Source organism: Bos grunniens, chromosome 28 (assembly GCF_055505025.1).
Source record: "Bos grunniens cultivar Pamir isolate PY7600 chromosome 28, Bosgru_T2T1.0, whole genome shotgun sequence".
Taxonomy (NCBI): Eukaryota; Metazoa; Chordata; class Mammalia; order Artiodactyla; family Bovidae; genus Bos; species Bos grunniens.
In genome coordinates, this window is record NC_141192.1 from 16,830,095 (window position 1) to 16,852,474 (window position 22,380).

Here is a 22,380-nt window from a genome sequence, read left to right on the forward strand (position 1 = left end):
ATGGTTTTAATATGCATTTCACTTATTCATATTTAGCATGTTTTTATTTAAATGTTGGATTTTCTAATTTGCTTTTCTCTAAATTGTGTATTTATAGACTTTGCCAATTTTCTGTTGCAAATTTATTTTAGATGAATTGCAAATACAAAAATGTTTATATTTTTAGCCTTTGTCACATTTGTTTTGTAAAAGAATTTTTAAAAAGGTACATCATGACTCTCATATAAATATAAAATGAAATAAAGGGATTAAACCAATTCAAACAAGAATCTGAGCAAATGACCCAGATTTGTTCAGAGGTGAGGTTGCTTACCTTTTCCTGGTAAGCAACCAGGAAAGTTGTAATATGTTTGCTGATAATTCAAAACTTATCATCAGCCATAGGGCAATAATCAGTTATATTTTTACTGGACGAAATACATGTGCATATCTATGGACAAGAATAATTTGCATTATTATCAATTTTCTATAAATTACAGAATTATAAAATAGCACAAAGACAAATGAAGGACATAAGCCCCTCTTTAGACTCAGATAATCACAGAAGGGTCTATTAGACAATACCTGATGTTCCATCGAAAAGACACTTCAGTAATCTTTTTTTGTCCACTTCATAGTCTTTTACAAAATTTCCTGTTACATGGTATTTATTTCTCTAGAAGGACTATCCCATCTTCTTCAAGAACGGAACTCTGAAGCTTGGAGGGGAAAGAGAACCTGTTCCTAGGCCCAAAAAATGGCCTATTCCCAACATTCTGGCTCCCGGAGCCAACAACATTCCTGACAGTTTCATCGTTGGTGGCCCTTACGAGGAAGAAGAAGGGGAACTCAACCACCCCGAGGTGAGAGAATGAGATGGTTTGTGGTGGCAATCTCAGTGCACTGGCATATGATAAAACATGTTTACAGTTTGTAAATCACTGTAACTCATACACACCCATTACCTCTTAAACAGTTATGTCAAAACAATTATCTGTAAAAATTCTGATTAAAATGTTTCCTGACTTAAGTCCAACAAGCAAAATAATTGATTTACTTCATATTTTACTCTTTATCTCATTTGCAATTTATTTATTTATGAGTAGGTTATGATACAGTCACAAGTTGAAAAAGCATTAAGAGATATGCAGTTGAATTCTCCCTGCTCGTCCTTGTCTCTTCTTCCTAATTCCTTCCTCGATCATCACCCTGAAAGTTAACCTTCACTATAGTTTCTTGTGTTCCTTTTCGGATACTTTTTTATGAACATAAATAAAGCAAAAGTACATAGTCAGAGGAAGACTCAGAAGCAAAAACGTTTAGAAAAGTAAAGTTTCCTAAAGATTCCTCACAAAAGGCGCAAGGAAGTCAGATTCCAGAAAGACTGGCTTATAGACATCGACAAAGTAAAAGGCAGGGATCAAATTGTTTTTCTTTAGGGAGTCCGGATTTACAGAAAGTATTCAAAGTCTTGCTGTTTTCAGAACTAGAACCTGTCAGGAAGACTATGCTATTTTTGCTTTATTTCAAGTGTGAAGTGTTTATTTATTTTTAACTGAGTATTAAACTACTACTACTGCTAAGTCGCTTCAATCGTGTTCAACTCTGTGCAACCCCATACACGGCAGCCCATCAGGCTCCCCGTCCCTGGGATTCTCCAGGCAAGAACACTGGAGTGGCTTGCCATTTCCTTCTCCAGTGCATGAAAGTGGAAAGTGGAAAGTGAAAGTGAAGTCGCTCAGTCGTGTCCGACTCCTAGCGACCCCATGGACTGCAGTGCACCAGGCTCCTCCGTCCATGGGATTTTCCAGGCAAGAGTACTGGAGTGGGATGCCATTGCCTCCTCCGAACTGAGTATTATATAAAGTGCTTAATCATATTGGAAGCACGGAAAATGTGTTTTCTTCATGTATTCATACACACAGATATCTACATGTATTCTTTTCCTGTCATTTTTCCCACAAACGGTGACATACTCACACACTTCTGCAGCTTGCTTTTTTTGCTTTATAGTATATCGTGGAGATTTTTCCCACATAAATATACGAAGAGCATTCTCATTCTTTTTCTTTATTTGTACTTGCTATATGATATGAAATAGTATGAACATACTTTAATTTGCTTAATTAGTCTCCTGTTGGTGGACATTTAAGTTGTTGAAATTATTCTTTATATTCCTTCCTTTGTTCCCTCCTTCCCTCTCTCCTTCTGTTCCTTCCTTCCTTCCTTCATATTTTTCTACAACATATGTTTGTCAAGGGCATAGGAAATTCTGTAAACACATTTGCAAATGTGTCTTGAACAAACTGATAATCATTAGTGGAAACATTTGATGAAGTAATTATATAGTGCGTGGTTGAATTATTTTGGCGTCTGATTCTAAATATTTTAAATAGCGCCACTTGGGAAGCCCAGAGATAAGGCTAGCAGTATTTTAAAAATATTGTGTAGTGTCTTTTCTCATCATTGTGATTACTAAAAATTCATGCTTTACTTTTATTAATATTTTCACTTAGATATTTTATTTTAGATATTTAGATTTTATGTCCCATTTTAGTTTGGATAACTAGTTCTCAACCTTGGTTGCTCATCACAGTCACCTAGAAAACTTTTAAAACAATGGTGGCCAAACTCTAACCAGGTCAATTGTATAAGAATTTACTTTTAAAGTAATACCATTGTGTATATGTACCACAGCTTTCTTATCCATTCATCTGCTGATGGACATCTAGGTTGCTTCCATGTCCTTGCTATTATAAACAGTGCTGCGATGTTATGTCCATCAGCAGATGAATGGATAAGAAAGCAGTGGTACATATACACAATGGAGTATTACTCAGCCATTAAAAAGAACACATTTGAATCAGTTCTAATGAGGTGGATGAAACTGGAGCCTATTATACAGAGTGAAGTAAGCCAGAAAGAAAAACACCAATACAGTATACTAACGCATATATATGGAATTTAGAAAGATGGTAACGATAACCCTGTATACAAGACAGCAAAAGAGACACTGATGTATAGAACAGTCTTTTGGACTCTGTGGGAGAGGGAGAGGGTGGGATGATTTGGGAGAATGGCATTGAAATATGTATAATATCATATATGAAACGAGTCTCCAGTCCAGGTTCAATGCACGGTACTGGATGCTTGGGGCTGGTGCACTGGGACAACCCAGAGGGATGGTATGGGGAGGGAGGAGGGAGGAGGGTTCAGGATGGGGAACACATGTATACCCGTGGCAGATTCATTTTGATATATGGCAAAACCAATACAATATTGTAAAGTTAAATAAAATAAAATTTAAAATAAATAAATAAAGTAATACCAATGCCCAAGTTTTGATTTTTTGTTTTTAAAAGCTTCCAGATAGTTCTAATATGCATTCAGGGTTTAGAATCACTGATTGAGGTTATGTGAATGAATGTTTGGCAGTTAGTATTGGATTGAAAAAAGGATAATATAAGTAATTTATTCTGTGTACTAAAGTACTCAAAACTTTAAGATGGTGTTAGTGTTTTTAGTAGTAGTCATACTTAAAGTAGTAATAGTAGTAGTAATAAAACTATTATGATCAAATCCATTAAAAGAATGCCCTCAGATGGAGCTGGAGGCAACCATGCCATACTGAGAGAATAAAAGTCTCTGTCTTATGATTTTATAGGATAGGGAATTTAGGAACCAAGCGGAATGCATGAAGAAAAGGATTACTTGGGACTTGGAAAGTCGCTGCTACCTTGATCCTCCTGCAGTGGTCAGGTAGGAAGAGGGAGGGAGTATGTCTAACCAATAGGGACTGTGGGAAGAAATGTTTTATTATACTTTTGTTTATTTACAATTGAGTTAAGGTGATCTGAGAGTCTCTTCTACCACACGTACTAACAGGCTTCTAGTGATGGTGGTTTAACCATGTGGATTCTTCTCTTTCATATAAAAGAAGGTCAGATCTAGTATGTGTGGTGGCTCTAGGTACTATTAGGTATGCAGCCTCTTTCTCTTTGCTCTGCCTTCTTTGATGTGTGCATTCCATACACAAGGTTATCTCATGGGTCAAGATGGCTCATTGGCTCTCTAGCCTGCACGGTCACATTCCTGGCAGAAAGTTGGAAGAGGCAACTGCTCATGGATTAAAAAAGGAAACATGCGGGCTGTATTAGCCCTTTTTGTAGAACCTTCCTTCATCTCATTGCCCATCTCTCGAAGAAAAAGAGACTTAGGAAAGAGTGGTTTTGTTGGACACATTGTCACCCATACCAGATCAGGATTTATTTACTAAAGCAGAACATGACACAGTTTTGTGTGGTTACCTGTCAATCTCTGGTTGACCTAGTGATTAGGGAGAAGTGAGAAATAAAGGATTATCAATGTATGTATTATCTGAATGAAAATATATATCTTTTTTAATTAATAGGCTATTTTTAGAACAGTTTTAGAATTTTGGAAAAATTGATTACATATTTCAGAGTTCTATATACCCAACTTGATTGTAGTGTATAATATAAATCTACATTGTTTGATTTGCTGATACTTCATTAAGGATATATTTTTTGCTATTATTACTTTGAACAGTTATCTATTTGACTAATTAAAAGTAAGAAAAAAATTTAAATTTATTTTACCTAAATCTTTTTCATTCTGATTCTCTTCCTGTCTTTACATGGATCCATATTTTCTGACCCATCTCATATCTTTTTCTGTGAAGACTTTTAGCATTTCTTGCATGACAGGTTTACTGGCCACAACTTGTTTCCATTTTTGTTTGACTAAAAGTCTTATCTTTCCTTCATCTTTGAAGGATAATTACAGTAGATACAGAATTCTAAGTTGGTAGTTTGTTTCTTTCAGAATTGTAAGTATTACACATCATTCTCTTCTTGCTTGCATGATTTCTGAAAGAAAATCCAAGATAATTCTTATCCTTGTTCCTCTATAGGTAAGTTTTTTTTTTCTCTGACTTCAAGATTTTCTTTCTCTTTGGCTTTCTACAATTTGAATATGATATACCTAGGTGTAGATTTTATATATATATATATATATATTGTGCTTGGTGCTCTCAGCTTTCTCGATCTGTGGTATCTGTCATTAATTTGGTAAAATTTGCAGCCATTGTGACTTCAAATATTTCTTCTGCTTCTTTCTCACTTTTTTCCCCTTCTGGTATTCCTATATACCTTTTGTAATTGTCCCACATTTCTTAGATATTCTTTTGTGATTTAAAAACTTTTTTCTCCTTTCTGTTTCAGTTTGGAAAATTTTTATTGGCTCAGTAGCTTCAAGATCACAGATTTTTTTCCTCAGTTTATGTCCAGTCTGTTGATAAGCCCATCAAATTAATTTTTCTTTTTTGTTAGTGTTTTTGGTTTCCAACGTTTCCTTTTGATTCTTTCTTAGAATTTCCATCTCTCTATTTATATTACCCATCTGTTCTTACATGTTTTCTACTTATTCCATTAGAGCTCTTATCATATTAATCAATTATTTTAAATTATCTACCTGATAATTTCAAAATCTGTGTCATATCTGAGTCTAGTTCACACGATAGCTTTGCCTCTTCAGATGGTATTTTTCTTGCCTTTTAGCATTTCTTGTAGTTTTTTTCTTTTGAAGGCTGGACATTATGTTTTGGGCAATAAGAAATGTGGTGATTGGGTTTTCTGGGTGAGGTTTTATGTTAACCTGATTGGGAGGTAGGCTGTATTTAATTCTTTCAATAGCTGTGAGCGCTAGAGGCTTCAGCGTCCTTTTACTCCTTCCCTATTGTCTCTGGGTATGCTCAGAGCTTTTTCCCAAATAGGGTTTGTGTTTGAAGATTCTCACTTATAATTCACTGTTATTATACTGGATCCTGTTGAATGGTGGTAAAGTGTTGGGGAAAGGAAGTTTTCTATAATCCTGTGATTAAATCTCAGTATTTTAATGAGTTTGAGTCCCGAGGTTGTGACTTCATAAGTGTATCTTTTTTTCTTCCTCTTCTCATGTGAGAGAGGAAGGCTAAATAGGGCTACTACTACTACTACTAAGTCGCTTCAGTCGTGTCCGACTCTGTGCGACCCCATAGACGGCAGCCCACCAGGCTCCGCCGTCCCTGGGATTCTCCAGGCAAGAACACTGGAGTGGGTTGCCATTTCCTTCTCCAGTGCATGAAAGTGAAAAGTGAAAGTGAAGTCGCTCAGTCGTGTCCGACCCTCAGCGACCTCATGGACTGCGGCCTACCAGGCTCCTCCGTCCATGGGATTTTCCAGGCAAGAGTACTGGAGTGGGGTGCCACAAATAGGGCTAGAGTTGTCTAATTGCCCTTTCCCTGGGTCAAATAAAACTCTGATGTAGTTTCCCTTATAGAGCAGGCCTTTATTACAGAGAACACTCTGGACATATTGTAATACAGTTACTTTTCCCTTCTTTCTCCCTAAGATAATTTTTCTTCTGTTTTCACCATAAGAATCTGATGGAACTCCTTGATTTAAATCCCAAGAAAGTATAGACTCCCTAAGAGTGGGCATCCAGTTTTTAACTCTCTGGTTAGTTCATTCTCAGTCTCCAGCAGTTTTTCACAATTATCTTTAAAGTGTTTCTACCAATTAAACTGGCTCTAGTGGCTTCTGACGCCTGTAAGCTAATCTTAGCTATGCTTCTTTGTACTTGCTTGTTTCTCTATATTTCAAGGTGGTGATTTGCCATATGAACTTAATTCTTAGGTGGATCTAAGAAAAGTCATTGGTTTTTTATTTGAACAGCTTTTTTCTTGTTGTGAAGACAAGAATGACAGCTTTCAAGCTCTTTATGTGTCCAGGGTGACACTGGAAGTCCTACTGGGATTACTTTCACAGTAGAAATAAATGTATTTTGTACTTTGTGCGTACTTGTTTGATTATTTCTTTAGAATTAATCGCTAGAAGTAGAATTTCTGGGTCAAGGACTATGAACATTTTAAACACTTTTGATTCGTATTGTCAAACTGCTCTCAAAAACTATAATTTGCTTCTCCTAGCAATATAGGATAATTATTTTTGGAATTTTATAACTATGAGAAGGTTTTAAAAGTTCACATACCGAATAAGAATTTTTGCATATAAGTATTCGGTTACTTTTAAAGAGAGGAATACTTCATTATTTTTTTTTTCTTCTTCTTTTTTTTTTTACGACCCCATGGACTGTAGCCTACCAGGCTCCTCTGTCCATGGGATTTACCAGGCAAGAATACTGGAGTGGGTTGCCATTTCCTTCTCCAGGAATACTTCATTTTAACCTTAATTATACTAACCTCATTTTTGCATATAATGCTAATGGGCTGATTCTTGATTTGCAGCTTTCAGAAACGAATTGCTGATTGCCGATTTTGGCCTGTAGAGATCACAAGGGTTCCTCTGGTTGCTGTGCCCAAAGGGAAATCTGCTAAATTCGAAAAGGTAAATTTGTTCACTTAAAAATAATTGTAGAAGAAATGCTATGTCAGACCCAGCATGTTACTCTGCTTCTAATTCTGATACCAAAGGAAAATGTGAACCGTGTGGCTGTTCCCTAGGGTCGCCAGCTCATCCTAATTTGCTTAATATTAATAATTTCCCAGTTTTAGTGCTGCAAGTCTCATGTGTCAGGAGACTCCCTTGTTCCTGGCAAATCAGAATGACTGGTAACCCTAGTTCCCTGTTGTCCACTAAAAGTTATTTAGGCTTTATTCTCAGATATCCTATTTCCCTTTAGCCCTCTGTTATAGTTTTACCACAAGTAAAACTATGAAATAGACTTTGAATACATCAAAAGTAGCTAAATATTGGCTGTATGGTTCAACCTAATACATCTTTCCAAATTTATTTTAGACTGACCTACTTAAAATGTTTTAGCCTGCTAATTTTCATAGGTGTGCTACTACTCTGAAAAGATATAGCTTTGATGAGCCTGGAACAAGTTCTCTACTGTTTTTTGTTTGTTTATGATAAAAATAAATGCATGTGTCCGAATGACTCTATTTCCAATTCATCCCACTGACTATGCCAACAGTTGCTTCCTATCCTGCTGAAGAAGAAAACCACAGGAAGTAGGTCAATAAATGTCTACTGCAAAAGACCTGTCTTTAAAAAAATTGAAATATAGTTGTTGCACAATATCGTTAGTTTTTCAGGTGTACTATATAATGATTTGACACTTACATACATTATGAAGTGTTCACCATGGTGAGTCTAGTAGCCATCTGTCCCCATGTAAAGTTATTACAGTAATATTGACCACATTCCTTATGTTGTGTATTATTACAGTATATCTCTGTGACGTATATTACATAACTGGTTGTGTGGACCTCTTAATCTCCTTCAGTTGTTTTCTCTCACCCACTCAATCACCGCTCCCTTCGGGCAACTACCCGTTTTTCTCTGTTTTTGTTTTATTTTATTCTTTCTTTTTGATTCCACATGTAAGTGAGATGATGTGGTATTTGTCTTTCTGTGTCTGGCTTATTTCACTTAGCATAATACTTTCTAGATCCATCCATGTTGTCACAAATGGCAAGATTTCTTTTTTATGGCTGAGTAATATTCAAAAGCAGAGACATTACTTTGCCAATAAAGGTCTGTCTAGTCAAGGCTATGGTTTTTCCTGTGGTCATGTATGGATGTGAGAGTTGGACTGTGAAGAAGGCTGAGCACCGAAGAATTGATGCTTTTGAACTGTGGTGTTGGAGAAGACTCTTGAGAGTCCCTTGGACTGCAAGGAGATCCAACCAGTCCATTCTGAAGGAGATCAGCCCTGGGATTTCTTTGGAAGGAATGATGCTAAAGTGGAAACTCCAGTACTTTGGCCACCTCATGTGAAGAGTTGACTCATTGGAAAAGACTCTGATGCTGGGAGAGATTGGGGGCAAGAGGAGAAGGGGACAACAGAAGGTGAGATGGCTGGATGGCATCACTGACTCGATGGACGTGAGTCTGAGTGAACTCCGGGAGTTGGTGATGGACAGGGAGGCCTGGTGTGGTGCGATTCATGGGATCACAAATAGTCGGACATGAGTGAGCGACTGAACTGAACTGAATATTCCATTGTATATGTGTGTGTGTATGTGTGTGTATATATACACACAGATACACACACACACATATATATGCCACATCTTCTTTGTCTTTTTATCTTTTTAAATAAAGGTATATATTTATTTTTGGCTTTGCTGGGTCTTCGTTGCTACATGGGCTTTTCTCTAGCTGCGCTGTGTGGATACTAGGCTCCAGTTGAAGCGCACAAGCTTCTCATTGCACTGCTTGTTGCAGAGCGTGAGCTCTAGAGCATGTGGGCTTCAGCAGCTGTGGCACGCGGGCACAGTAGTTGTGGCTCTCGGGCTCTGGAGCATAGGCCCAGTAGTTTTGGCACTTGGGCTTAGTTGCCCCGTGGCATGTGGAATCTTTTGTACCAGGGATGGAACCCATGTCTCCTGCTTTGTCAGATGGATTCTTTACTACTGAGCCACCAGGGAAGCCCTTTCTTTATCTATTGATAGACACTTAGGTCACTTCCATATCTATTTTACATAATCCTGTGATGAATATTGAAGTGCATATTTCTTTTCCAGTTAATGATATTGTTTTCTTCAGGTAAATATGCCAAAGTGAAAATGCTAGATCAGATGGCAGGTATATTTTTAATTTTCTGTGGAACCTCCCTAGCGTTTTCCATAATGGCTCACCAATTTATAATCCCATCAACAGTACATTGTTGTACTGTTGTACTGAGAAGAGACTTCCCTTTTCTCCACATCCTTGCCAGTGCTTATCATCTTTTGATGGCAGCCATTCTGACAGGGGGCTTCCCACATGGCTCACTGGTAAAGAATCTGCCTGCCAAGACAGAAGACACAGGTTCAATCCGTGGGTTGGGAAGATCCTCTGGAGGAGGAAATGGCAACCCACTCTAGCTTCTTTGCCTGGACAGTCCCGTGGATAGAGGACCCTGGTGAGCTACACTCCATGGGGTCACAAAATGCTGGACACGGCTGAGCACACGTGCATGCTTTCTTACAGGTGTGAGATGATGTTTCATTGTGGTTTTGATTTGCATTCCCCTGATGGTGCTTGATATTGAACATCTTTTCACATACCTGTTGGTCATCTGTATGCCTTCTCTGGAAAAATGCCTATGAACAACTTCTGCCCAGTTTTAAATCCAGGTGTTTGGGGTTTTTTTTTTAGGTTGTGTTGTATGAGTTCTTTGTACCTGTTGGATATTAACCCCATTTTGAATATATAGTTTGCAAATATTTTCTCCCATTTAGTAAGTGGCCTTTTCGTTTTGCTCATAGTTTCTTTTTTTTTTTTTTTTCATAGTTTCTTTTCCTGTGTAAAAACGTTTTAGATTGATATAGTCCAATTTATTTTTACTTTTGTTTCCCTTGCCTGAGGAGTCATATCCAATAAATACTGCTGCCAAAGAGTATATTGCCTCTGTTTCTCTCTAGAAGTTTTATGGTTTCAGGTGTTACATTTAAGTCTTTTATCCATTTTGAGTTTAGTCTTGTGTACATTTTGAGAAAGTAGGCCAGCTGATTCTTTTGCTTGTCCAGTTTTCCCATCACCATTTATTGAGGAGGCTGTATTTTTCATTGTGTATTCTTCTTTCCTATGTTATAAATTAATTGACCATATGAGTGTTATTTCTTTACTCTCTATCCTGTTCCATTGATCTATGTGTGTTTTTGTGCCAGTACCGTACTGTCTTTATTACCCTAGCTTTGTGCTGCTGCTGCTGCTGCTAAGTCGCTTCAGTCGGGTCCGACTCTGTGCAACCCCATAGATGGCAGCCACCAGGGTCCCCCGTCCTTGGGATTCTCCAGGCAAGAACGGTGGAGTGGGTTGCCATTTCCTTCTCCAGTGCATGAAAGTGAAAAGTGAAAGTGAAGTCGCTCAGTCGTGTCCGACCCTCAGCAACCTCGTGGACTGCGGCCTACCAGGCTCCTCCGTCCATGGGATTTTCCGGGCAAGAGTACTGGAGTGGGGTGCCATTGCCTTCTCCGACTCTAGCTTTGTAGTATAGTTGAAATCAGGGAGCATGATATCTTCAGCTTTGTTCTTCTTTGTTGAGATTGTTTTGGTTATTCAGAGTCTTTTGTGGCTCCTTTTAGAGCCTTTAGAGCCTCCTTTTTGGCAAATTTTAGAATTATTTGTTTTAGTTCTGTGAAAAATGCCCTTGATATTTTGATAGGAATTGCATTGAATCTTTAGTGCCTGGAGAGTAGTATTTTAACAATATTAATTCTTTTAATCCATAAGCATGGTATATTTTTACATTTGTTTGTGTCATCTTCAGTTTCTTTCCTTAGTATCTTGTACTTTTCAGAGTACGAGTCTTTTGCTACCTTACTTATATTTATTTCTAGATATTTTATTCTTTTTGATGCATTTTTAAATGGGAGTGTTTTCTTAATTCTTCTTTCTGATAATTCATTGTTAGTATGTAGAAATACAGTGGATTTCTGATATTGATTTTATATCCTGAAAATTTATTGAATTCATTTATTAGTTCTAGTAGTTTTGGGAGGCATCTTTAGGATTTTCTATATACAATACCATGTCTGCAAACAGTGGCAGCTTTATTACTTCTTCCTTTCCAATTTGGATTCCTTTTTTTTTTCTTTTTGTTTTCTAAGTGCTGTGCCTAAGACTTCTAATACTATGCTGAATAAAAGTGGTAAGAGTGAGCATCCTTGTCTTGTTCTTGATCTCAGAGGAAATACTTTCAGCTTCTTACATTTGAGGATGATGTTGGCTTTGGATTTCTCATATATGGCCTATATGATGTTGAGATGCATTTCCTCTATACCCACTTTCTTGAGGGTTTTTAATCATAAATGGATGTTGAATTTTATCAAATGCTTTTTCTGCATCTAGTTTGCAAATATGATTTTTATTCTTCAGTTTGTTAATGTAGTATATTGCATTGATTGATTTGTGAATATAAAGCTCCAGGAGTTAGTGATAGAGAGGGAAGTCTAGCTTGCTGCAGTCCATGGGGTCACAAAGAGTTGGACACGACTGAGCAACTGAACTGAACTGAACCCATTCATATATCCCTGTATTAAATCCCAGTTGGTCATAGTGTACAATTCTTTTAATGTATTGTTGAATTTAGTTTCCTGATATTTTGTTGAGGATTTTGAAATTTATATTCATCAGGGATATGATTTCTAAAACAACATAATGCTATCATATGAAGACAGGACTTTAAGTCTAATTTCTGATTATTGTTTTTGTCTTGTTTTCTTTTTTTTTTTGGTTATGCTGCATATTCATTGCTGAGCAAGGGCTTTCTCTAGTTGTGGTGAGTGGGGGCGACTCTGTAGTTGTGGGCTTCTCATTGCAAAGTACAGGCTCTAGGTGTACGGGGTTCAGTAGCTGCAGTACACGGGCTCAATAGTTGTGGCTCATGGGCTTAATTGCTCCATGGCATGTGGGATCTTCCTGGACCAGGGATCAAATCCATGTCCCCTGCATTGGCAGGTGGGTTTTTATCCATTGTACCACCAGGGAAGTCCTTTGGTATTGTTATAATCAGCAAAATCAAAGAGATTACTTTTAACCTTGTAGAAATTAAATGTGTTTTCCTTCATTTAATTGATTTTTTCCTTGTAAATGTTTTCTATGGCAAACCATACAACCATTAAAAATTGTGTTAACATATATTTACTGACATGTTCTTCATCTTTGTAATGAGAATGTAGATGAGGTTAGGGTTGACAAATACATGATGACAGATTGTCATTCATCCACCTTCATCCATGGCAGATATTACTGATCAATCAAAATATTCTTTCCTTTTGAATCCAGATAAGGACGTCGAATCTTTGTCAACACAGTATTCTAAAACACCTCCACTGATATCAGAATTTAAGCACAAGTTAAATCCTGTTTGTCATCACTGGTCCAGATGATTTGTAAGGCTCTTTTCATTTACGTGAACCTGTGAACTAAAGCTAAGGCCACAGTCTGATTTCTGTTAAGCTTTTGTTATTGTTGTTTTTTTGCAAAATTTCATTTTTTTTATTTTCTTTTTTTTTAATATTTTATTTTGTTTTTTAACTTTACAATATTGTATTGGTTCTGCCATATATCAAAATGAATCCACCACAGGTATACATGTGTTCCCCATCCTGAACCCTCCTCCCTCCTCCCTCCCCATACCATCCCTCTGGGTCGTCCCAGTGCCCCAGCCCCAAGCATCCAGTATCGTGCATCGAACCTGGACTGGAGACTCGTTTCATATATGATATTATACATGTTTCAGTGCCATTCTCCCAAATCATCCCACCCTTTCCTTCTCCCACAGAGTCCAAAAGACTATTCTATACATCAGTGTCTCTTTTGCTGTCTCGTATACAGGGTTATCGTTACCATCTTTCTAAATTCCATATATATGCCTTAGTATACTGTATTGGTGTTTTTCTTTCTGGCTTACTTCACTCTGTATAATAGGCTCCAGTTTCATCCGTCTCATTAGAACTGATTCAAATGTATTCTTTTTAATGGCTGAGTAATACTCCATTGTGTATATGTACCATAGCTTTCTTATCCATTCAACTGCTGATGGACATCTAGGTTGCTTCCATGTCCTGGCTATTGTAAACAGTGCTGTGATGAACATTGGGGTACACGTGTCTCTTTCCCTTCTGGTTTCCTCAGTGTGTATGCCCAGCAGTGAGATTGCTGGATCATAAGGCAATTCTATTTCCAGTTTTTTAAGGAATCTCCACACTGTTCTCCATAGTGGCTGTACTCGTTTGCATTCCCACCAACAGTGTAAGAGGATTCCCTTTTCTCCACACCCTCTCCAGCATTTATTGCTTGTAGACTTTTGGATCGCAGCCATTCTGACTGGCGTGAAATGGTATCTCATAGTGGTTTTGATTTGCATTTCTCTGATAATGAGTGATGTTGAGCATCTTTTCATGTGTGTGTTAGCCATCTGTATGTCTTCTTTGGAGAAATGTCTATTTAGTTCTTTGGCCCATTTTTTGATTGGGTCTTTTATTTTTCTGGAATTGAGCTGTAGGAGTTGCTTGTATATTTTTGAGATTAGTTGTTTGTCAGTTGCTTCATTTGCTATTATTGCAAAGTTACATTTTTTCCTAAAAAGCAACATGGAGAAATTGACTCTTTGGTTGAATATACATTATTAGAGTATTTGCTGATCAAACTACTATCTTTACTGTTAATTAACACTGTTAATATATATTATCTCAGTGATCATGGTATTATTAAACCCACTTATAAATAAATAAGCAGAGACCCAAAATGTCTATATAACTGGCTCAAATCAAGTAGCATAGCTAGTTCCTAAAGTCAGGTCTTTGCTCTGCTCAGTCAGAGCTCCAGACCTTATGGTACATTACTCTGTAACACTAACAGCTATCTGTTTTTATTCCTTTAGACTGATGATGAAGGTCAGTTTTCATTTCATGGTGTGGCTTATGTTAATATGGTGCCATTGCTGTATCCAGGTGTAAAGAAGATTCGGGGAGCTTTTCATGTTTACCCTTACCTAGATAGTACAGTCTATGAAAAGGTAAGAAAAATTAGTATAAAAGTTATCATCCTAATTTATTCTTATATATGTGTTTACTTATATCTTTAGCACACACATCTTTGCAGTTGATATTTGAAAACAATTGATACACTGGGATGTTAAATATAGAGCCTTGAAGTCTTTTGCCCTTGAATCTTAAAAACTTTAGGATAACAAAAAGCCCCAAACTGGAAACAACCCAAATTTCTATCAACAGGTATTCAGAAAAACAAATTATGTGGTATAACCATACAATGGAATACTATTTGGCAATAAAAAGGAATGAACTATTAAACATGCAACATGGATGAATCTCAAATGTATTATGATAAATGAAAGAAACCAGACAAAAGAGAGTGCATACTGTATGATGCCAATGAAATACAGTTATCAGAAAGTAGAAAGCAAATCAGTGGTTGCTTGGGAACAGGGATAGAGGGAAGAATGGATTACAAAAGAAATATGAGAAAAAATTTAGAGATGATGAGAATATTGGTTATTCTGACTGATGAAATCATATACTTTAAATATGTAGTTTATATTGAAAAGCAGAGACATTACTTTGCCAACAAAGGTCCATTTAGGCTATGGTTTTTCCAGTGGTCATGTATGGATATGAGAGTTGGACTATAAAGAAAGCTTAGTGCCGAAGAACTGATGCTTTTGAACTGTGGTGTTGGAGAAGACCCTTGAGAGTCCCTGGCACTGCAAGGAGATTCAGCCAGTCCATCCTAAAGGAGATCAGTCCTGGGTGTTCATTGGAAGGACTGATGCTGAAGCTGAAACTCCAGTACTTTGGCCACCGGATGGGAAGAGCTAACTCATCTGAAAAGACCCTAATGCTGGGAAAGACTGAGGGCAGAAGGGGACAACAGAGGATGAGATGGTTAGATGGCATCACCGACTGAATGGACATGGGTTTGGGTGAACTCTGGGAGTTGTTGATGGACAGGGAGGCCTGGCATGCTACAATCCATGAGGTCTCAAAGAGTTGGACACGACTAAGCGACTGAACTGAACTGATACAGGCATGAGTGCGTGTGTAGTCACTCAGTCAGATCTGACTCTTTGGTACCCTTTGGACTGTAGCTCACCAGGCTTCTCAGTTCATGGGCTTCTCCAGGCAAGAATACTGAAATGGTTTGCCTTGTCCTGCTCCAGGGGATCTTCCAAACCCAGGAATCGAACCACGTCTCCTGTGTCTCTTGCATTGGCAGGCAGATTCTTTACCCACTGAGCCACTGGGGAAGCCTCATATCAATCAGAATATTCTTTCCTTTTGAACCCATCCTTTTGAGTCCAGATAAGGACGTAGAATCTTTGTCAACACAGTATTCTAAAACATCTCCACTAAAATCAGAATTTAAGCATAAGTTCAGAGAAGGCAATGGCACCCCACTCCAGTACTCCTGCCTGGAAAATCCCATGGATGGAGGAGCCTGGTGGGCTGCAGTCCATGGGGTCACTGAGGGTCGGACACGACTGAGGGACTTCACTTTCACTTTTCACTTTCATGCATTGGAGAAGGAAATGGCAACCCACTCCAGTGTTCTGGCCTGGAGAATCCCAGGGATGGGGGAGCCTGGTGGGCTGCCATCTATGGGGTCACACAGAGTCGGACACGACTGAAGTGACTTAGCAGCAGCAGCAGCATAAGTTAAATCCTGTTTGTCATCACTGGTCCAGATGATTTTATAGGCATACCTTATTTTATGGTACTTTGCTTTATCATTCTTCACAGATGTTGTATTTTCTTTTTACAAATTGAAGGTTGGTAGTAACCCTGAGATGAGCAAGTCTGTGGGTGATATTTTTCAGCCGCATTTGCTCACTTTGTGTCTCTCTCTCACGTTTTGTTAATTCTCACAGTATTTCAAACATTATTGTTTTATTTGTTATAGTGATCTGTGTTGTTCCTAATCTAATCATTTTGGCCTTTTTTTAAGTGAAGAAGTATTTTTAAATTAAGATCTGTACATTGGTTTTTGAGACATTGCTATTTTACACTTAATAGATTACAGTATAGTGTAAACATAGCTTTTATTTGCATTGAGAAACCAAAAAATCCATGTCTTGCTTTACTGCAATATTTGCTTTATTGATGTAGTCTGGAACCAACCTGCAGTATCTCTAAAGTAAGCCTATATTTCAATTTACCTCAATAAAGTTGGATACAAAATCTTTAGAATAATGCAAGAAGTCTATTGTGTTCAGTATGCGAAAATTTAAATCCATATACTGATTAATGAGCTATAATATGGTTCTTGCAATTTTCAGATGTTAAAATTAAAATTATTTATTTAAGAGAAAAATCAGTTTTATCATGTTGCTTCTTAGGAGAAAGTGCACCTTTATAAAAATCAATAATAATAAAAACACATTACTATTTCATCATCATTAGGACAGCTATTACTCAATAATAGAGTCATGAAAGACCCATCATCTCTATTTGAAAACCAAATGAGTAATAAACTCTGTATAAGTATCCTTTGAATCAGAAGTCAGGTTTATAGGGATGTGTCTGAAATAAATAATAGGATCAAAGCCCTTATATTCATGAAAACTTTTGGGGATCAATAATAGCAAAACTAAACTTAAGATTAAATGTCTAATAATACAGGATGGATTAATAGATTTTTGTAAATAAAAATGGTGGAACTTGCACCCATTAAAAAGGTAAGCATCATGGCTTCCCTGGTGGTCCAGTGGTTAAAGAATCCACCTTGCAACACGGGACACAGGTTCAATCCTTGGTTCGGGAAGGTCTCGTATACTGCAGGGAAACTAAGTCTGTGCATCACAACTGCTGAAGCCTACTTGCCTAGAGCCTGGGCTCTGCAACAAGAGAAGCCACCATAATGCAAAGCTTGGCCCCTCAACTAGAGAGCAGCCCCCATGCTCCACAATTAGATAAAGCCCAGTACAAAAGTGAAGACCCAGTGCAGCAAGAAAAAAAAGTAATGAAGTATATATACTTAGGAAATAAAAATTTTTTAAAAGATAAACATTAATGCTTTGTAGATAATTAAATGCAAAAAAGAAAGCAAAAATTTTGCATATAGCATGCTGCTGCTGCTGCTGCTAAGTCGCTTCAGTCATGTCCGACTCTGTGCAACCCCATAGGCTCCCCGTCCCTGGGATTCTCCAGGCAAGAGTACTGGAGTGGGGTGCCACTGCCTTCTCCGATAAAAGATTTAGATTGCCAAAAAATAAAAATCTTCTATACATAGAAGAAACCATCACAAACCAAATTACAATGTACCTAAAAAATCAGGGAAAATGTTTGAGTATGTATCAGAACGATGACTATTATTCCTAAAATATAAACTACTTTATCCTACCAGTCATTTCAAGGTGTTTTGGGTGAATCTGAGGGAAACAGAATATCATAATCAAAAGGTTATAGGCTTTGATGTCAGGCAGTTTCTAGATTGAATTCTGGAACTTCCAGACTAGCTGCTATTTACTGACTCTGGGCAAGTAACTAAATTTCTCTCAACTTTATGCATTAGTAAAATGGAGACAGTACTTGTTTCCTATCATTGTTTTACATATTAAAAGAGATAAAATATGTAAAGCACTAGAGATACAGTTGACACACAGACATTTTTATTTATTACTTTTATTATATGCATGTGAAGAAGATTATTCAAATTATTCTTAGGAAAAACTTAAAAAACTTGAACAGATACATGTGATAGTCTGTTAAATGAAAAAGGATGTAAAACTACATCCACTGTGATCACAACTTTTTATAAATACATAATCATAATTTTTTAAATATATGAAAAATACTTGAATCACTTCTGGCTATGTCTGAGTGACAAGGCAGTCAAAGTATTTTCTCCCCCTAGAAGCAACTATAAAGCTCAACCCATTGACAAAATGCCATTTCAGCACTCTGGAAATTGACCAAAGATATCAACAAACTGAGAAGTATTAATGCATGAAAAACTGTGGAGTTTGAGGCATTCTTGCCAACATCTGCTTCTAAACTACCTCCTCCTCCCTTTACTCTGAAAGTGAAAGTCACTCAGTTGTGTCTGACTCTTTACGACCCCATGGACTGTAGCATGCCTGGCTTCCCTGTCCTTTACTCTCTCCTGGAATTTGCTCAAACTCATGTCCATTGAGTCAGTGATGCCATCCAACCATCTCACCCTCTGTCATCCCCTTCTCTTTTTGCCTTCAATCTTTCCCAGAATCAGGGTCTTTTCCAATGAATCAGCTCTTCACATCAGGTGGCCAATGTATTGGAGCTTCATCTTCAGCATCAGTCCTTCCAATGAATATTCAGGGTTGATTTCCTTTAGGATTGACTTGTTTAATCTCCTTACTGTCCATGGGACTTTCAAACGTCTTCTCTAGCACCACATTTTGAAAGCATTACATAGATATAACTTATATACGATAATAGTAGCATAAAGGATGGAGAATAGAATGGAGCTGTAGTACAATAAAGTTTCTATTTTTACAAGAATTAAGTTAGGCTCAATGTGCAATAGATTGTGATTAGTTCAGATGCATACTGTGATCTCTAAAGCAACCACTAAAAAAAGTATGTGTGTAGGTACCATACACATGGAAAGATCCCCTAGAGGAGGGCATGGCAAACCACTCCAGTATTCTTGCCTGGAGAATCCCATGGACAGAGAGGAGCCTGGCGGGCTACAGTCAGTAGGGTCGTAAAGAGTTGGACATGACTGAGCGACTTAGTACTCACTCACTCACCATACACATGCATAAAAGTATATATATATATATATGTATTTAATATTAAAAGAAGGCACTTAAAGGAGGAACAGAGGAGCAAAAAAGACAAGATATATAGAACACAAATAGCAAAATGTCAAATATAAATGTAAATATTTTAATAACACATGTGAGTAGTCTAAATACACCAATGAAAAGAAAGAGGTTATGAGACTGGATTTTTAAAAAATGTTGGGATTTGAGAAATCAAATATATGATATCACTTATGTGTGGAATCTAAAAAATAATACAAATGAATTCATATACAAAACATAAACCTACTCAGATTTAGAAAATAAACTTGTGTTTACCAAAGGGGAAAGAAAGTGAGGGGAGGGATAAATTAGGAGTATGAAATTAACAAACTACTGTACATAAAATAGATAAGCAATAAGGATTTACTTCAGAACACAAGGAATTGTTTTCAATAACTTGTAGTAACCTATAATGTAAGATAATCTGAAAGATATATGTAACTGAGTCACTTTTCTGTATACCTGAAACTTAAAACTGTAAATCAACTATATTTCAATAGAAAATCAAGATTCAATGATATGCTACCTACAACAAATACGTTTTGATTCAAAGACACATAAGTTGAAGTAAAAGGATGGAAAAGATAAACTATGCAAATAGAAACAGAGCTAAGTGGCTATATTTATATCAGATAAAATAGACTTCAAGATGAATAATATTATTACAGATATAGTGTGGCATGTCAATTAATCAGGAAGATGAGATTTATAAATTATAGATTATTATATATAATACATGTGTAAATAATAAATGTATATACATATATACTAACAACAGAACCTCATTATGCATGAAGCCAAACTCAACAGAATTGAAAGAGGTAATAGGCAGTTTGGCAGTTAACATTTAGAAATTTCAATATTCTACTCTTAATACTTGGTAGAACAACTATTTAGAAAATTTTTGTTAAACATAATTAATTTATGTTTAATAATTAATTGTTTATAATTAATAATTTAATAAACAAAATTACTTTAATATAGAAAATCTGCATTAAATATAACCATAATCTATATTAAACTTACCATATGTGTGTATGTGTGTGTGCTCAGTCATGTCTTTGCACCCCTATGGACTGTAGCCCACCAGTCTCCTTTGTCCATGGGATTTTCCTAGCAAGAACACTGGAGTGGGTTGCCATTTCCTCTTCCAGGGGATCTTCCCAACCCAGGGATTGAACCCATATCTCCTGTACTGCAGGCAGATTCTTTACTGCTGAGCCACCTGGGATTCCCCAAATTTACCATGTGAAGTGAAGTGAAAGTCACTCAGTCATGTTCTATCTTTTTGCAACCCCATGATCTGTCCATGGAATTCTCTAAGCAAGAATACTGGAGTGGGTAGCCATTCCCTTCTCCTAGGGATCTTTCCAAACTTACCATACAACCCAGTAAATCATTCCTAGGAACCTACCAAGAGAACTGAAAACTCGCTTTTACATAAAGACATGTATATGGATGTTGATAGCATTATTCATAATAGCTAAAAAGTCACAGCAGTCCAAATGCCCACAACTAGTGAATCAATAAGCAAATTATGGCACATCTATACTAGGGAATCAGTTCAGTTCAGTCGCTCAGTCATGTCCGACTCTTTGAGACCCCATGGATTGCAGCACGACAGGCCTCCCTGTCCATCAACAACTCCCGGAGCCTACCCAAACTCATGTCCATCAAGTCGGTGATGCCATCCAACCATCTCATCCTCTGTCATCCCCTTCTCCTGCCCTTGATCTTTCCCAGCATCAGGGTCTTTTCAAATGAGTCAGCTCTTCGCATCAGGTGGCCAAAGTATTGTTGTTTCAGCTTCAGCATCAGTCCTTCCAACGAACACCCAGGACTGATCTCCCTTAGGATGGACTGGTTGGATCCCTTTGCAGTCCAAGGGACTCTCACGAGTCTTCTCTAACACAACAGTTCAAAAGCATCAATTCTTCAGCACTCAGCTTTCTGTGTAGTCCAACTCTCAACATCCATACATGACTGCTGGAAAAACCATAGCCTTGACTAGATGGACCTTTGTTGACAAGGTAATGTCTCTGCTTTTTAACATGCTGTCTAGGTTGGTCATAACTTTCCTTCCAAGGAATACTAGGGAATACTATTTAACAATAAAAAGGAATGAACTACAATTAATGTAATATGCCAAAATCATTGAATTTTATTTTTCCAGAGCAAAACTGGAAGAATTCATTTCCTTGTCTCTTTTGGACTTGCTGCTGAAACAGAACCTTATTTCGCCTTTATTGATCGTCTGCTCCATTCTGAAGCTTGCTTAGATGTTGCCCAGTGAATTCCATTTTTAATATTCATGGGCTAGCAGTCTTTAGTACCATCCCCCTAGGCTAAACAGAAAAGATCCAAAATTGTAAATGCTTCATTCTGTTTCAACCAAGCAGAAAAACAGATTCTCATAGGAAGATGCTGTTTAGACCTGGAAAGCAGATTTTTTTCTCCCCCAAATCATGGAATTTTGACTGTACTTTAAATGGGTAAATTGTATGGACAACAGAACAACAAAGCTGTTTTTAAAAAGGAATGAACTACTGATACATGCTGTAACATGGATAAGCCTCAAAAACATTATGCTGAGTGAAAGGAGACATAAATGACTGCATGTTGTGTAATACCTCTTACATGAAATGTTCTCTTCTAGATGTTAACATTTGGAAAAATCTGCATCTTAGAATATATGAAATACAGCAATTATGGTAGAGGTGGCAGGGTTGTGAATAGTATTTAGTATTCATAATTTCTCTTTAATATTGCCATACTATTTTTTAGCAGGTTTATTAAGGTATAGCTGACATATAAATTGCATATATCTAAAGTGTACAGTGTAAAACTTCTAATGTAGGTTTGCATATCTGAAACTATTACCACAATCATGAAATGAAAATATCCATTATCCTCTTCTGTTACCCTTCTCTCCCTCCTCTGTCCGCTCCTCCCCGCTTTTTGGGGGGAGGGCAGTCTTATTTCTTTCATTTATCATAAATTACATTTAGATTCATCCTTGTTGTTTAATTATAAACATTATTTTTAGATTCTTTTCTAGTTATTTATCTATAGTTTGAA

General features: G+C 37.1%; 1 protein-coding gene across 13 annotated transcripts in view; it reads left to right on the forward strand.

The window, feature by feature from the left end:
• The window catches only part of CFAP70 (cilia and flagella associated protein 70), an 83,525-nt gene that overhangs the window by 15,000 nt on the left and 46,145 nt on the right, over nt 1-22,380 (forward strand). For 9 of the 13 annotated variants that reach the window (XR_015156814.1, XM_086382028.1, XM_086382035.1 and 6 more), the window contains 4 exons: nt 660-842; nt 3,644-3,738; nt 7,286-7,385; nt 14,380-14,514. Coding sequence is in view for 11 of the 13 variants with exons in the window: in XM_086382028.1 (XP_086238154.1) it covers nt 660-842; nt 3,644-3,738; nt 7,286-7,385; nt 14,380-14,514 (513 nt within the window). In the remaining 2 variants the exon portion in view is untranslated. Of the gene's footprint in view, nt 1-659; nt 843-3,643; nt 3,739-7,285; nt 7,386-8,672; nt 8,856-14,379; nt 14,515-22,380 lie in introns of those variants that run through there. The other 4 variants (XM_086382031.1, XM_086382032.1, XM_086382038.1 and 1 more) reach the window with 2 other exon arrangements.